Genomic DNA, 15,235 nt, shown 5'->3' on the forward strand with positions numbered 1-15,235 from the left:
AAGCAGTTAATACAGTTAAATTTAAGTTATGTTAACATGTTTTATTTGTACTTCATTATACTGAATTGTGCAAAATGATCTGAGATATTATGTAAAGATAAATGCATACGGAGTATAAAGTATAAAAATAGGTTAATGAGAATATTTAATAAAAAAAGAAATAAGGGTAGGAAAAATCCAATAACAATACATGTTTCCCGTCTCCAATTTATGCTGTAAAGTTCTGCTATGCTTTGCTAGAAAGTTTGAATTATCCAGAAAGTAAAAGCAAAACTAACACGAACAGCAACAGCAACAAGACCACCAAATGGTTCAGGAAAAGTACAAGCATTCCTCATGCTGAGACCCAATATCACCATTTAATCATGTAAAGCAGAGGCCAGACACTTAACATAAATATGTAAGGCAGACTGAGTACATATTTTTTGCTTTCAGAAATAAATACATATGCTCTCTCCCGTATGTCTTGCAACATGTGCCCTTTCTGACTTTCATTTATCTTCTCTTGATAGCAAAATATGAAAACAGAAGACCATTTCTATAATTTGTGTAAGTCAACAGCAGTTCGAGCACATGAAAATGGCAGGTGTCCTTAGCCATCAGAGTCATGAAAGCAATAGACACTTATGGGGACTATGGCAAAATAGATAGCCAAGTTCCATCGTAGTAAGGGAGCCACTACTTGGCTCTACTAAGGGAAGGTGGATCCAGTGTTTACAGGTCTTCTGTTTTTTTAGATTTATTTATTTATTTGAGAGAGAGAGAGAGAATCTCAAGCAGACTCCCCGCTGAGTATGGACCCCCCCCCTCCAAGGCAGGGCTCGATCCCCTGACCCTCAGTTCATAACCAAAGCTGAAATCGAGTTGGACACTTGACCGACTGAGCCACCCAGGTGCCCCTTTTGTTTATTTTATTTTATTTTTTAAGAAAAGGAGAAACCTTTATTTTAATGTGAAATGGCCCAAATTTAGAGTTGGCTCAATTTTTTTAAAGTCATTGTGTGGTCCAAACGAAACTTGTTTATGAGCTGCTTTAGGGTAACCAGTTTCAGTCCCCTGAGAAAAATCCACTAGATGTTACTGTTTTTTGAAAAAAAAAAAAAAAATGAGTAACTATAAAATTCTTTAGTTAAAAAAATTAGTAGCGAAGTATAAATCTCAGATTTTTCAATGATCCTAAATTAGCACACTAATAGAACAATATTTTCCCTACATATGTGTATGTATGTGTGTATATACATATGCATGCGTGTATATGTGTAATGTATGTTTGTACATGTTTTTATTTATATTTGCACTCATATTTATATTTACATATAGGACCCCTTAAATTCATGTAAAATGCTGTGTCCATGTATATGTGTATGTGCATTTCTCTTGGAAAAGAGTTATTAATTTTTATATAAACCTCAAAAGAAGGATATGGACCCAAATGATCAGGACTAACTGGAATATGTAATTTCTACACCTTTAAAGCACTGAATTAACACTGAAATTTGATGACATTTTAGCAAAAAAAAATCCACCTATCTTAGGGAACCCATTATAAAAGAAAACCACATAGATTTTATTCATTAATTAAAGATAACATATAAAATTGTCTTTTATAAAGCCATAGACAAGTAAATTGTTAATGGATACTAAAAACTGGTACACATTCCAAATTCAACAAATGTAAACACTAGGTAGTGTTAGGGTTAGAGGACTCCAAAATGGTGAGAACATTCCCTGCCCTTGAAAGCATTATCCACTTACCGTTTAAGAATGACACATAATCAATAATTTGAATAACATGTTACAGACAGCCTGAAACTTGCAGCCTTGGATGTAGCATAGATTGGGGAAAGAAATCACATAATTATGAGTTATTGAGACCCTTACTTAACAGATGGGACAGCAGAGGCACCTAGGAGTTAAGTAACTTAATCAGGGCCATCCTGTTATACACACTGGTCTCTGCTTATGGGCCATATTCTTCTTCTGATACGTCAAATTACCTCAATTTAAGTTGCCTAAGAAAGTGTTCCTCAGGTGACTGACTTAAGAAATGAAAATAATTTTTAATAGGCATAAGGAATATCTCTTATAGATTTATTTATAAAAAGTATTTAAGGTTCTTGATAGCAGTATGCTTCTAAAGTACTCCATGTACCAGAACCAGAGATTTATTTTTATATCTTAGTTGCTGACATGTATTAGAAATATTTAGACCATAGAGAAAATCTGTGCCAAACTGGAATGTGATATTCACTGGTTGATTATGTAATCTCCTTACAAAACTTTACTTAAAAAACTGAATAAATATGCATACAACTCAAACCTAAAAAAACAAGGCACTACATTAATATTCCCAATTTTCTATGAGTAGTTAATAAATTATGACCTATAAAATTTTGCTCAAAAATATTTAATAAGGGCAAATAGTATTTTTTTTTTAAGGAGGGAAAATTTAAAAAAGAGTAAAAGCAGAAAAATAAAGGATGGAAAGGTCAAGAATGAAATAAAGACAAAGACCATATTTTCCCCTCAGTTGTGTTTGGGTTTAAATGGTAAAAGTCCTATACCTGAGAAGACAGACCATAAGTCCATGCTATTTCAGATTTTATAGACACAACCACAATGCAAGGAAGAAGAAAGGAAAAGCATCTAGACTGAAGGAAAACCTCTGCAAATATAATTGTGCAAAGTGTGCTAACTACACTTCAAAAAAAGATAGGATAGAGAACATATATATAAATAGATAGATAGATATAGATATATATGTTTGTATAACATTTGGTGGAAAAGAGTTAATATAACAATGACAGAATGTGAAAGTTGTATCTACTCAAGATGAGCAGAGAAAAATATTACAAAATACATAAAGAATCCCCCTAATAAGAAAGAAAGTTAGCAGACTCGGTAGTGGGAGTCTAGCCACAAGATACTGATCTGAAGTGGATCTTAAAATAAGTATATTTAAAATGTCCAAATTCACTAAAGAAGGGACTGAATCTATGTTGCCAAGAATAGAAGATTAAACAAACAAAAGAAAACTGGATGGATTTGAAAAATATCAGAAAAATACAGTATTAATAAAGTCAGTAACAAAATTAAGTTGAAGACTACATGATTGAAAAGAGAATTAATAAATCCACAACATGGAGAAAAAAATAAAAATTATGAAAACAAAGTTAAGAGATACCAAAGATCAAATGAGAAGTTCCAACCAGAGTTCCCGGAGAGATGAAGGAAAAGGCAACAATAAAAGAGAACATGTCTGGGAACTTTCCAGCACTGAATACACACATTTTCGAGTAGCAAATTCTGAGTTGGGGTGGGTGGTGCAGGTAAATCCACTGCAAAGGAGCCGGTGGTAAGAATAATTGTGGCTCTCAACATTTTTCCATCACCATATACCTGAGAGTTACAGCCCATCCTCTGGAATAGCTGTGTGTCACTGTGCTGGTTTGCGAGTATGGAGTGCGTACCTGTGAAGAGAGGCAGCTGTACTTCTTGGCATGGCAGACAGCAGGAGGGGCAGATGCCAAGTTCTGGTCACATACCTGAGGCAGTGTCTGTCTTGGTCCTCACCATATAGCTCTACCATCCACAGCAAAGCCTGCACACACTAAGCACTCAGTATTGGTGAGTTCTTGAATGACTTAACAAATGCAGTCTAAAATGCCTCCTTCCTTTCCACCACGGAGATTCACAGATCCCCAAACCCTTGGAATCTCCTTCTGAATGCTAATGAGCTATCTGGTGGCTTCAGGCTCTTGGATAGCTTTAGAATGGGGGCTGGTTGCCAAGGGAACCAACCTTATAATAAATAGAGGGTGGGAACCTCCATCCCCACCTCCTGACCAGGGACTAGAGGTTGGGTTAGTTAGGTTAACTAATGATCATTGATTTAATTAGTCACGCCTTTACAGTGAGGCCTCCATAAAAAGCCCTAACTGAAGGTTCTGGATTGGTGAACACACTAAGGTGCTGGGAGGGTACAGATCCTGGATAGGGCATGAAAGCCCCATGTGAGCCTCTTTCTACAGACCATGTCTTATGCATCTCTTCCATTTGGCTGTTCCTGAGTTGTATCCTTCATAATAAATGTATAATAGTAAGTAAAGCACTTTCCTGAGTTTTGTGAGCTGTACTAGCAAGATCTCAAACCCAAGAAGGAGGTTGTGGGAACCCCTGATTTATAGCCAATCAGAAGTACAGGAGGCCTGGCATCTGAAGTGTGTGGGAGGGGGGTCGGTGGGGGGTGGGGGTAGGGGACTGGCAGTCCTGTGGACTAAGCCCTTAATTTGTGGTATCTGAAGCTAACTCTAGGTATATAGTGTCAGAATTGAACTCAATTTTAGGACCCAACAGGTGTAGGAGAATTGGTCAGTGTAGAGAAAAAACCCCACATATTTGGTGTAAGAAGTGTTGGGTGGATACAGCAGAGAGGAAGATTTTTTTTTTTTCCTTTTATTCACCAAGCTAAGTACTCCAAGTCCTAATATTCTGTGCATCTACGATACATTGGAACTCCCAATTTCTTGATAATATAATTATTTTTCTTCAGAAACATAAAACCAATCACAAGCCAATATATTTTTATCTGGATAAGTAAACAGAAACAAACTCGAGGAATGTCAGGATTTAAAATGCTATCTCTGTTTCTGCAAGTAATTTGGTTATTCCAAAAACTAATGTCCCTGCTATGAGGAGTCCTTAATATCATTGCACATGAGATTTCACTTAATTAAAACTTAACACAGAATGCAATTTATAAGAGTAATGTATTGAAAAATTTTATTTTATTTTAGCCATTAAAGTACAGGTATTAAGTCAGAAATACTATTTTCGTAGACTAAAATAATTTTGTTTATACTTAAAGATTTTCAGAGAGACAAATATTTCAACTTAGCTTCAAACATATTTAGATAAATACAAGGCAGGCAAAAATGCATTCAATAGTGTTTTGGAAGACAAGTCTGGATTTATCTTCTACTCTTCTTTACTTGGCTCTCAGTCATTGGAGGGCTGACCCGTATGCTACATGACCCTGGTCCTCTGGCTTCTCACTGGATTTGGCCAATAGAAGACAGGAGATGGGAGTGTGGGAGGAGAGGCTACGATATTTATTCCCCTGGATCCCTCAATGCTGGGACACAGTTTGCTAGGGACTACCTTTCCCTAACAAAGCACACACACACACACACACACACATACACACATAGAACACAAACATCCAGTTATAAAATAAAAGTCATGGGGATCTAATGTACAGCAATGGTTAACTGTGAAGGTAGATTTTTTTTTTTAAAGATTTTATTTATTTATTTGTCAGAGAGAGACACAGCGAGAGAGGGAACACAAGCAGGGGGAGTGGGAGAGGGAGACGCAGGCTTCCCGCTGAGCAGGGAGCCCGATGCGGGGCTCGATCCCAGGACCCTGGGATCATGACCTGAGCCGAAGGCAGACGCTAGATCTTAAAAGTTCTCATCACGCACACGCAAAATTTGTAACTATGTGGTGATGGATTTTAACTAGACTTAGTGTGGTGATCATTTCACAATTTATACAAATATTGACTCATTATGTTGTATACCTGAAACTAATACAATGTTATATGTCAGTTGTATCTCAAGCATACACACACAACACACACACACAACACACACAAACACACACAGCTCCCTTTGAGCAACCCTCGGCCACACAGTTGTTACTGCTCGCTCTAGCATAACCAATCCTTCCTCTGAGCCAAAAGTCTGCATTTCATTCACTCGAATTCATTTTTGCCTGTTTCCTATTTGTTTAAATGTATCTCAATTGTTTCTATCCAATTTTCCCAAGTTACATTTGACTCATTCTAGAATGAAGTTAATTCTTTGCCTGATAGTATGGAATTAGACTTATAGTATGGAATTAGACTTAATGTATATTTCTTTTTTTTTCCAATAGAATTTTCACACTCAAAAAATTCCTTAAATATTTGACATCTTTTCCCATTGTAATTAAAATGTTAGAAACCAAGCACATTCCGTAGAGCTGTTTAGAACAGGAGTCTGGGCTAAGGTATCAGTGAAGTTAATAGGCATTTTGCACATATTTCTGGTTATGCTCCCCTCCCACGCATTTAAAAAAATCTACTAAGTTTCCCCCAAATGTGCTAATCTGTATTATTTTACACTTGTAGACTTTTGTTTCAATCCCTTACCAAGGTCATTCTCCCCAGTTTTATTTTTTCAAGGCACATACTGGCTTTAAGAAATTGATGGTAGATACCATGCTATAACTTTGGAGCTTTTGTTCTTCCAGCACCTGCTACCCATGAACTTAAACACTCTGCATCCTCTTTATCATATCTGTACCTCTTGTTCCTATCCAAAGGGCACAAGGAAAGATCTGAGCCTGAGTGTTATGGCTTAGCAGATGAAATAAATTGGAGCCCAGGGAAATGAGCTCCTCAACTACTACTTGGTCGAATCAGAAAGAAAATTAGTCTAGATGCTAATGATGATGTGTGCTCAGCATGCCACGTGGCACATGATCAACCCTCACTGAGATGAGAGAAAAGCAGGAGCTGTTAACAATTTTAAAGCCATATTGGGGAAACTGCAACCCAGAAAGTTAGCTACACGACTGGTAATTAAACACTCTAAGTCATTTGTTTTTCCATGTTAGTGTTTAAATCATTATTGAACCTAAGAAAATACATATTTTTATCTTCATGTAATTATATAAAATATTTCTTTTTTTTTTTTAAAGATTTTTTTATTTATTTATTTGAGACAGAATGAGAGAGAGAGAGAGCACATGAGAGGGGGGAGGGTCAGAGGGAGAAGCAGGCTCCCCGCCGAGCAGGGAGCCCTATGCGGGACTCGATCCAGGGACTCAGGATCATGATCTGAGCCGAAGGCAGTTGCCCAACCAACTGAGCCACCCAGGCGCCCTAAAATATTTCTTAAGATTCTCCAAATTGGCACATCTTTCTCTTAGCTTGTTTTCTTTCTCTTCCTATTTAACAAGCACTCAGGAAAGAAATTTTCACTAGTTGTTTCCTTTCAACACTGTATTCATGCTACATTTGGATGTTAGGTTTGCTGCTCTTTATACAGACAGGCAAGATGCGATGCACCCTAACCCACAATTAATGTCAAGGTAAGTCCCATTTTCTCTTTGCCTCTCTCATCTTTTTGCCTCCTATCCCAATGGCAACACACCAGCACCAACAGAAACAATAGTCACTGAGCCACACACTTGGATTGTGCTAAGTGTTTCTATTTTTCTTCACTCCTTTTCAAATTTTTCCTTCCAAAGAAATCTTATCCCAGTGACCAATACTCAAAACAGAGAAAAGCCCACGTCTCTTTGGGCTGTTTTGACAGTAGCTGCTTTATCTCATTTTATTCTGCAATGATGCAGTATGTTATTTACTATTATCATCTTTATTTTAATTGAGCTTTGGAGAGCTTTAATAACTTGCTCAAGGCCACACAGCAGTAAGATAGTGGAGTCAAAATTGCATTTATTCAATCAACACATATTTTTTTGCATGCCTCCTGTGTGCTAGATAGGACTCCTGGCACTTGGCATACATCACTGAATAAACAAGCAGACTTCCCAGTCCCTGGTGGAGCTTATCCTCTATCCTAGTGGAGCTGAATGCAAGTCTAATTCTAAGACAGTGTGGACTTAATAAGATACTATCTTGGCTCTCTTTGGGTTCTTTGGTTTTGTCTTTCATTCAATCACTTTCCTGACATGGACAAAAGAGCTATAACTCAGCTTTCTTATAGAATATTTTATCAGCTTACACTTATATATTGCAAAATTAACATCTATCTGCCCCCATGCTGCCAAAAAATTGCCAGCCACTGCTACCTTTGCTGTGGTGCTTTGAAACCCACAAAGCCCATTTATGTATATTCTCTTGTTTATTTCTCTTAACTATTTCACAAACTATAACCAGCTCTCAAATTATGATCCTGCCTTGTGGTTTGTAAAGGGCAAAGTTATTAATGGGGGTGTGCATCTCAGTCTACTGTCTGAGGCATGCAAAATGTGTTTGTTTATTTTCTTTAAGTTAATTTGATTTACCACTGAGTTTCATATCCTGCTCAGCTAATGGGAAATTCAACCTCAGTCACTGCTGGGGCGCCCATTCCCAAAATCTTGCCAAGAAAACTTAATATTACATTGATTTGATCCCTTTGGTTCCCGGATCATGCTTGGAGAATGGGAAATCATTGATCATTGCTGAATGTGGGAAATAGATCTGTCCCCTCCTGTGGTCTTACCACCAACATGGAGATTGCCAGGTAGAAACGTATGGGCCCCCAAGATTTTGTAAGTCTTGGATCTCTGCTTCCACCAAGGTCACCTGAAATTTCTCTTCTCTTTTTTCCTCAGTGGCATTTTCTTTCTTCTTACCCTCCAGGATACATGGAACTAGCTCCTTAAGGGCTTGAATTTTGCAAACAAACCTAGGAAGAAAGGGCTCTTGCAGGCAACTCCTCTTGACAACCATCATAAACTCTCTTGAGGCAGAGAAGCTTAGAGTTGAAGAATTGCTTGAGGATATTTACTGGAGAGAATTTTATAAATTAATACCTCAACAATTCTTTTGAGATATGGCTTGCAATTAGGGACTGTTTACTATTATGAGCCAGAGACTGTGAGAAGCACATTAAGTGTCTAATATCATTCAATACTCCCCATATCCTAATAAGGTTAGGCCAATTACTGCCCCATTCTGCAGGTGTGGAAAATGAGGCTCATAAAGTTGATGTGACTTTTCCTGCACAGCCAGTGAGTGGCAGTCAAGATGCTGTGCAGGTTTGAGCTCAGAACTACTTCCCTTTACATCTCCTTCCATCCCACTTACCTTTCCCGACAATGCCATTTCTCTAATCATTGAGGAGCTAATGGGGGTTGCCCACCACCTTTCGCTGCTTATATTATTAAAGGAACTTTCCAACTAAATGTTCTTGGCTTCTTTTCAGGTGCTGATCAAGAAACTCTCTAAATTCAATTATAAAGGGAGTTTACTGAAAAGGAGGGCTAGCTGACATTATGAAAAAGAATAGAGCGAGTCTACTTGAGAATCGGATAATTGTCAAAGAGCTATTCTATTTTGCTTGCTGTCTCTACGGCTCCAAGGGTCCTTGTCTCCTCCATTCATTGGAGTTGTATGAGGGTACGTCTGCTCCATTTCATCTGCAGACAAGCTTTGTCCCGCTTGCCCATGGCCTTAACTTGAGAAGCCTGAACCGAGTCCTATATTCGACATATCACTGCATTACACTCAGTAATTACAATCTCTACATCGCTTAGTTCGAATATCAAACAAGAATCTGACTAGCTCAGTTTAACTATCCATGGATCAGGTGGCCACCCTGGTGTCATAGTTGGAGGTTATGTAGGCAAGTGGAGGGGTATACGATACGGTCCTGTGTTGCAAATGTGCCGATGTGCGCCTACCACTGAATCAGGAGTTACAAGCATGAGGGAAGGTTCTTAAAAAGATGGCTGAGGGTGGGGGTGAAATCAGAACCATGACTCTTACAATATCACTGTCAGAGAAGTCTTCTTAAGACTTTACTTTTGGGGCATCTGGGTGGCTCAGCTGTTTAAGTGTTTGATTCTTGATTTTGGTTCAGTTCATGATCTCAGGGTCCTGAGATGAAGCCCCACACTGGGCTCTGTGCTCAGCGGGGAGTGTGCTTGAGGATTCTCTTTTTCCCTCTCCCTTTGCCCCTCACCCTGCTCTATCTCTAGGAAATAAATACATAAATCTTAAAAAAAAAAAAAAAAAAAAAAAAAAAGACTTTACTCTTTATCTTGCCAGTTCTCAGCTCAACTGCTTCCAGTTCTAACTGCTCCCTAACAAATATGGGGCCGAGTCAGAACAGTTCTTCTCAATATTCAAGGCCATCTGTGACCTGGCTCTCCTGTGTCTATCTGCAGTCATCCTCCTATAGGAACCTTCTTCAGCAGGTAAGTCTCTACTCCTTCTACTCCTCCAACATGCCATGCTTAAACTAGGATTTTCCATTTTCTCTATTTGCTTACTTTTCCTTTAAAGTCCCATTAAGCCTATGAAAACTTACAAGATTGCTCATCAGTCTCAACCATTCAAACATTTCCTATGTCACCTATTCTGATCTTCATTACATTTGGTCTTGTGCCACCCTATGTTTCAGATCTCTCATCTTATTTCTCCAGAGTTCTCTGAAGACAAGAATTAGGTCACAGACTGAAGGCTAGAATTAAGTTATAGAGAGTTATCTTCTCAAGAGCCTAAAAGAGAATCACACAATGTAACAAGGCCACCAAGAAAGTAAGACAAAGAGCTGGGGGAAAATGATTTCCTGTTGGCATAAATATCCTTCGAACTTAAATATTACAGTTCAATCTCACTTTTATTTTTCAGTCAATCCTTCTAAAAGATTGGTCCATCTGATATATGATTTCCTTCCATTTTACTGCTTTCTCTTTTCTTTTTTTTTTTTTCATTTTATTTATTCATTTGAGACACAGAGATACAGAGAGAGAGAGAGCACTGAGCAGGGGGACAGGCAGGGGGAGAGGGAGAAGCAGACTCCCCGCTGAGCCAGGAGCCTGATGTGGGCCTCGATCCCAGGACCCTGGGATCATGACCAAGCCAAAGGCAGATGCTTAACCATCTGAGCCACCCAGGTGCCCCCTTTCGTTTTTTAATTAAACACTTATTTATTTATTTTTGAGAGAGAGAGCGCGAGCGAGCAGGGGGAGGGGAAAAGGGAGAGGGAGAAAGAGAATCTCAAGCAGACTCCATGCCAAGTGTGGAGTCCAACGTGGGGCTTGATCCCATGACACTAAGATCATGACCCAAGCTGAAACCAAGAGTCCAATGTCCAACTGACTGTGCCACCCAGGCACTCCACTGTTTTTTCTTTTCTATCCCAAGTTATTTTCATTCAGCTTGTTAAGTTAAACTCAATAACCACTGATAATTACATGGGACCTGTGCTGGTAAAATTTCAACAAAAGTCAGACTTTAGTTTAGATGTCATTGTTAAAAAGAATTTTAAATGAAAGGAGACAAGGTACCATGGCAACATACATACACAGTCTAATTAGTTTTAAAAGAAATTACCTCATAGCCAAGTAAATGTCCATTGCTTAACTTCCAAGGAATGGTATTCCATGACACTTCAATTTCTGAGGAAGATAGGCTATTTGCACACACTTGAGACGGAGCTATTGTAGGTTCTGTTTGACAACAGAAAGTGAAATACAATTATTATTTTGGTAGTTAATTTAAAATTCGATTGAAGCTCTTATTTTCAAAAAAGCATTTTAACATATTTGAAAATCTAATAAAAATAGTTTATCAAAACATTTGAAAACATAAACTATGTCTTGATCTATTTCCATGCCTTAGGAGTAGATAGGCTTTTCCTTGCTAAACAGCTACAGAAAGCTCTTCTTTCCTCTGCTGCACTTTTTTCTTAGTATCTTTTCTTCCCTTCTTTCCCTCTGTTCTCTCCACCAGGTCCTTATTTCTCTCCTCTTCATCCCACATCTCCTGCTTGGGCACTCCAATGCCCATAAATGCTGCCTGTTTATTTGTTTGTTTGTTTGTTTAATTTTACCTTGCTAAACCAAGTCATGCTCTACAGACTTCATTTATTCAATAAGCATTTAGTTAGTGCCTTCTGTATCCAAGGCCCATAAGGGGGGCACACTTCAATGAGATGGAGCAACTTCCAGCAGTTTACTGTTTTGAAGGAGTAGACAGACATGCACAGAACTTATTGCACAACAAATATCCCTTTGTAATAAACAACTCTTAGCTTGAGGGGCTGACAGTGATTCTCCTCTCTCAGGGGCACAGCTCTGAGCAGGGACTTCACCTCTTCCAATATCCATTTCTGCATTAAATGATCCCTCTTCTGGGCTGTGCTGATTGATAGTGAGGCAGAGTCTTGGGCCAAGGAAGGGCCTATTAGATTTTCTCTCCTGAGAATTCAAAACTTGGTTTGGATAGATGAGGAGTACTTGAAGCCAGTCAATCCAGTCCTGGCACCCTAGAGAGGCAGATGGTTTCTGAGGTCCCAGAGCTTTTCTTATTAATGATCTTTATGAGGTATGCTGTTTAAATCTTCCTTTGATTCAGTAAGTCCTAGTATATTTCCAACAAATCCTTCACTTTTTCATAGATAAGTCGAATCTCTTTCTGATGTTTGGAACAGAAAGACCTTTACTTAACTCATCAGTGGTGGCAAGAATAGTTAATAGGAGGAGGAAAGTGCAGGGGGAGAGAGGGTAAAAGCCTGTGGTTGTCTCTCTCTCCAACCTCCAGCCCTCCCAGTCCCAGATGCACAGGGTAGGTGGTGTCTGAAAACTCCCTGGTTAACTGCCATCCTTCCTCAGACCCCTGCCCTTGTAATGAAAATCCTTGGCTACTCCTGGAAATGGGGTCTGGCTGTGAATATAAAGGCTCTTTTTTTGCTAAGGTTTTTATGCCAGTTTGTTTTTCTCTCAGAACTCCGTAGAAAAGAAGAGGATAAGAATAGTGTCTGGGGTAATAAAAAATTGAGTTGTCTTATTATTTTAGACATGACAACTGTGGACGACTTTCTGAAATTTACTACAAGGTCTTAGGGTAGAGAAGACACTGTGAAATCACATTTCATGAGTTCAGAATGGTTAAGAGCCAAGGCTTTGGGTTAAAATACTTGCTTGGTAAGTCTGTATGGAGTTTGGCAATGTCTTTCATTAAACTTCCATTTTCTTATGTATAAATGGGCCATAATAATAGTACCCACATGCAATTTCTCCTTAGAAAATCCAAATGAGGTAAAGTCTGGCGATGGTAAGCATTCAATACATGTTAGCTCTTGTCATTCTTATTAAGTAGAACCCCATATGATAGCCAATATTCAGCTGCCTTTGTCCTTATAAAATGGCAATTTCATAGGATTCTCCTAGTAATCATATTTTCTAAAGAGATACCATAGTTGGGGCAGGTGTAAAAGAAAGGCAGAGAGATGGCATGGGTCCACAGTGGAGTTATGTATGAATGTATGCTGGCTGGAACTGGTATATCACATCTTTAAGCTATACTTGGCACACCTCTCCATGTCATACTTCTGGCCTTTCTCTCCATTCTGCTAACGTTCTATTCTCAGGTCATAGGAAACACTATAAGAATTGAGATTAGGGCATTTCCAAGAGAATAGCTCAATCTTATCCCCAAAAGAAGAAGGCTGTGCTATGCCCTGCTTCACAAGCTGGAACTCAGAATGTACTCCTCATCCACAGATTGTAACCAAGAGTTACATCCTCTGGTTAGCTACTGAGTCTTGTATTTCAAGTCGGCATGGTTGGTGTTTATTACCTGGACTGTGAATCTGTGACTTCAGTCATTATAAGAAATTTATCTGAAGTCACAAAGCATTTCCAGATCAGTTTTGGAAACATTAGTGGCTTATTAGGTTGGAACAGATACACAATCCACATGGTCTCTATACCTTCTTCGGCAGAGAACACTGTTGTCACCGGGCTAAAGGGTCCTTCACCTTTGTTATTATATACACCCACTTTAACTTCATACAGTGAAAATGGCATGATGCTTTCATTCCTAAAGACATATCTTGGGGTATCAGGAGATGTGACCACTGTCTGGATCCAGTTGGTAACTCCAAGAGGGCGGAAGGCAACAACATAACCAAAACCTTCACCGTTCTGTAGTTCTTCGGGAACTGGCTACAAAGGAAAGACATATTAAATCACCCTTACACATGAGGGCAAGGCAAAAATAAATAGAGCTCTAATCCTTAGTGTTTTGCAAAACCCATCAAATAATAATCAACATAGTATTAAGAGGTTATATTAAAAAAGGAGAAAAACGGTCAGTGGCAAGTCAGCTGCTTTTAAAGAGACATATGCCACTCTTTCATAGCGATCCAGATAACTAACTGAAATTTTCTAAAGTTATTCAGATTTTTTGAGCATCCTGTAGCCCCTATCTGAGTTATATATCGTAAGGTATACTTTTAGTTGAATATACCTCATCTCTTGAGTCAAATAAAAATCATCTAATCCTTAATGTTGACTTTATGGAAAGAAATTACCCATTGATGTGATGATTAAGTACAAAGGAGTAAAACTATAAGAAAAAGAAAGTAAAAACAACGTATTAAGGTCAAAGCTGTATTTAGATCATGTCAAAAATTCCTACTGACACTCCATCATGATCTCTTAACTTTCTATTTTTCCAACAACATCTTCAAATAACACAGCCAATTCTCATGCTTTCTGACTTTAAATGTGTTAATTACAATTTTTTCTAATTACAACATAAAGCAAGAGCTGAGAGCGTGGCCAGGAAGCAAGCACCTGCTGGAATCCGTGGGTGTGCATCATCAGTGGGGTTACAGCCGCGTGGAAAGCTGTGAGGACAGCTTGAGAGCAAACAGCCAGGACTTGTCTCTCACCCCTATGTTTACCAGCCAAAGGACCCGGAGCAAATTATTTAATACTCTCTATGCCTTAGTGTTTTCATCTATAAAATGTTGCAAGAGTGAAATGGAAACAAAAACAAAACCAAAAAAACAGTGCTAGAGAAAATGATTAGCAGAGAGTGAGCTCCTGGCACTACTACCACCTCCAGTAACACTAGCGGCACCGCCCAGGAGGCCACGATGGGAAGAGCAAAGCCCGCAGCGGGAGGGTGCTGCCAAGACACTTACATCCCAAGTTATCACCAGCTCAGACCGGCTTCCACCTCCTCCACTGACTTCTGAAGGAGGCACTTCCGGAACTGTGTAGGTCAGACAGACAGAGATAAAACCCTATTTGCATTTGGTAACATTTATCTGAAAGAAGATTCAATGTTGCTTATTTCTAATATTTGAAGTAATTTGATCATTGGCACATTATACACGTGTGTCTGTATCTGGATTACGTGAAACATGCATGCTATATATATATATATATATATATATATATATATATATATATACATATATATCTTTGATGAGCTCATCAAATAATTTATATTTGCAGGAAATTACCATAGATTCACAATATCTCAAACAATAAGAAAAAAATGACTCTGTATAGAGGTCAATACAACAAGGGAAAGTGATTCAGTGGGGATGATGGGAAATGAATCCAGCACGAATATTTCACTTGTGACTCTTCCACAGTAGAGATGTAACTGCTGTACCAACATTGGCTTTACCTAAAAAAATGACCTAGACTCAAT

General features: G+C 38.6%; 1 protein-coding gene across 4 annotated transcripts in view; it reads right to left on the bottom strand.

Moving 5' to 3' along the window:
* Nucleotides 1–15,235, bottom strand: part of CNTN3 (contactin 3) — a 205,723-nt gene that overhangs the window by 20,229 nt on the left and 170,259 nt on the right. For 3 of the 4 annotated variants that reach the window (XM_081820955.1, XM_081820944.1, XM_006730689.3), the window contains 3 exons: nt 14,718–14,788; nt 13,497–13,731; nt 11,117–11,232 (listed from right to left, as the gene is read on the bottom strand). In XM_081820955.1, the coding sequence (XP_081677081.1) occupies nt 11,117–11,232; nt 13,497–13,731; nt 14,718–14,788 (422 nt within the window). The remainder of the gene's footprint in view (nt 1–11,116; nt 11,233–13,496; nt 13,732–14,717; nt 14,789–15,235) is intronic. The other variant, XM_081820935.1, reaches the window with a different exon arrangement.

Source organism: Leptonychotes weddellii, chromosome 1 (genome assembly GCF_054177405.1).
Source record: "Leptonychotes weddellii isolate Sample4059 chromosome 1, ASM5417740v2, whole genome shotgun sequence".
Lineage (NCBI taxonomy): Eukaryota > Metazoa > Chordata > Mammalia > Carnivora > Phocidae > Leptonychotes > Leptonychotes weddellii.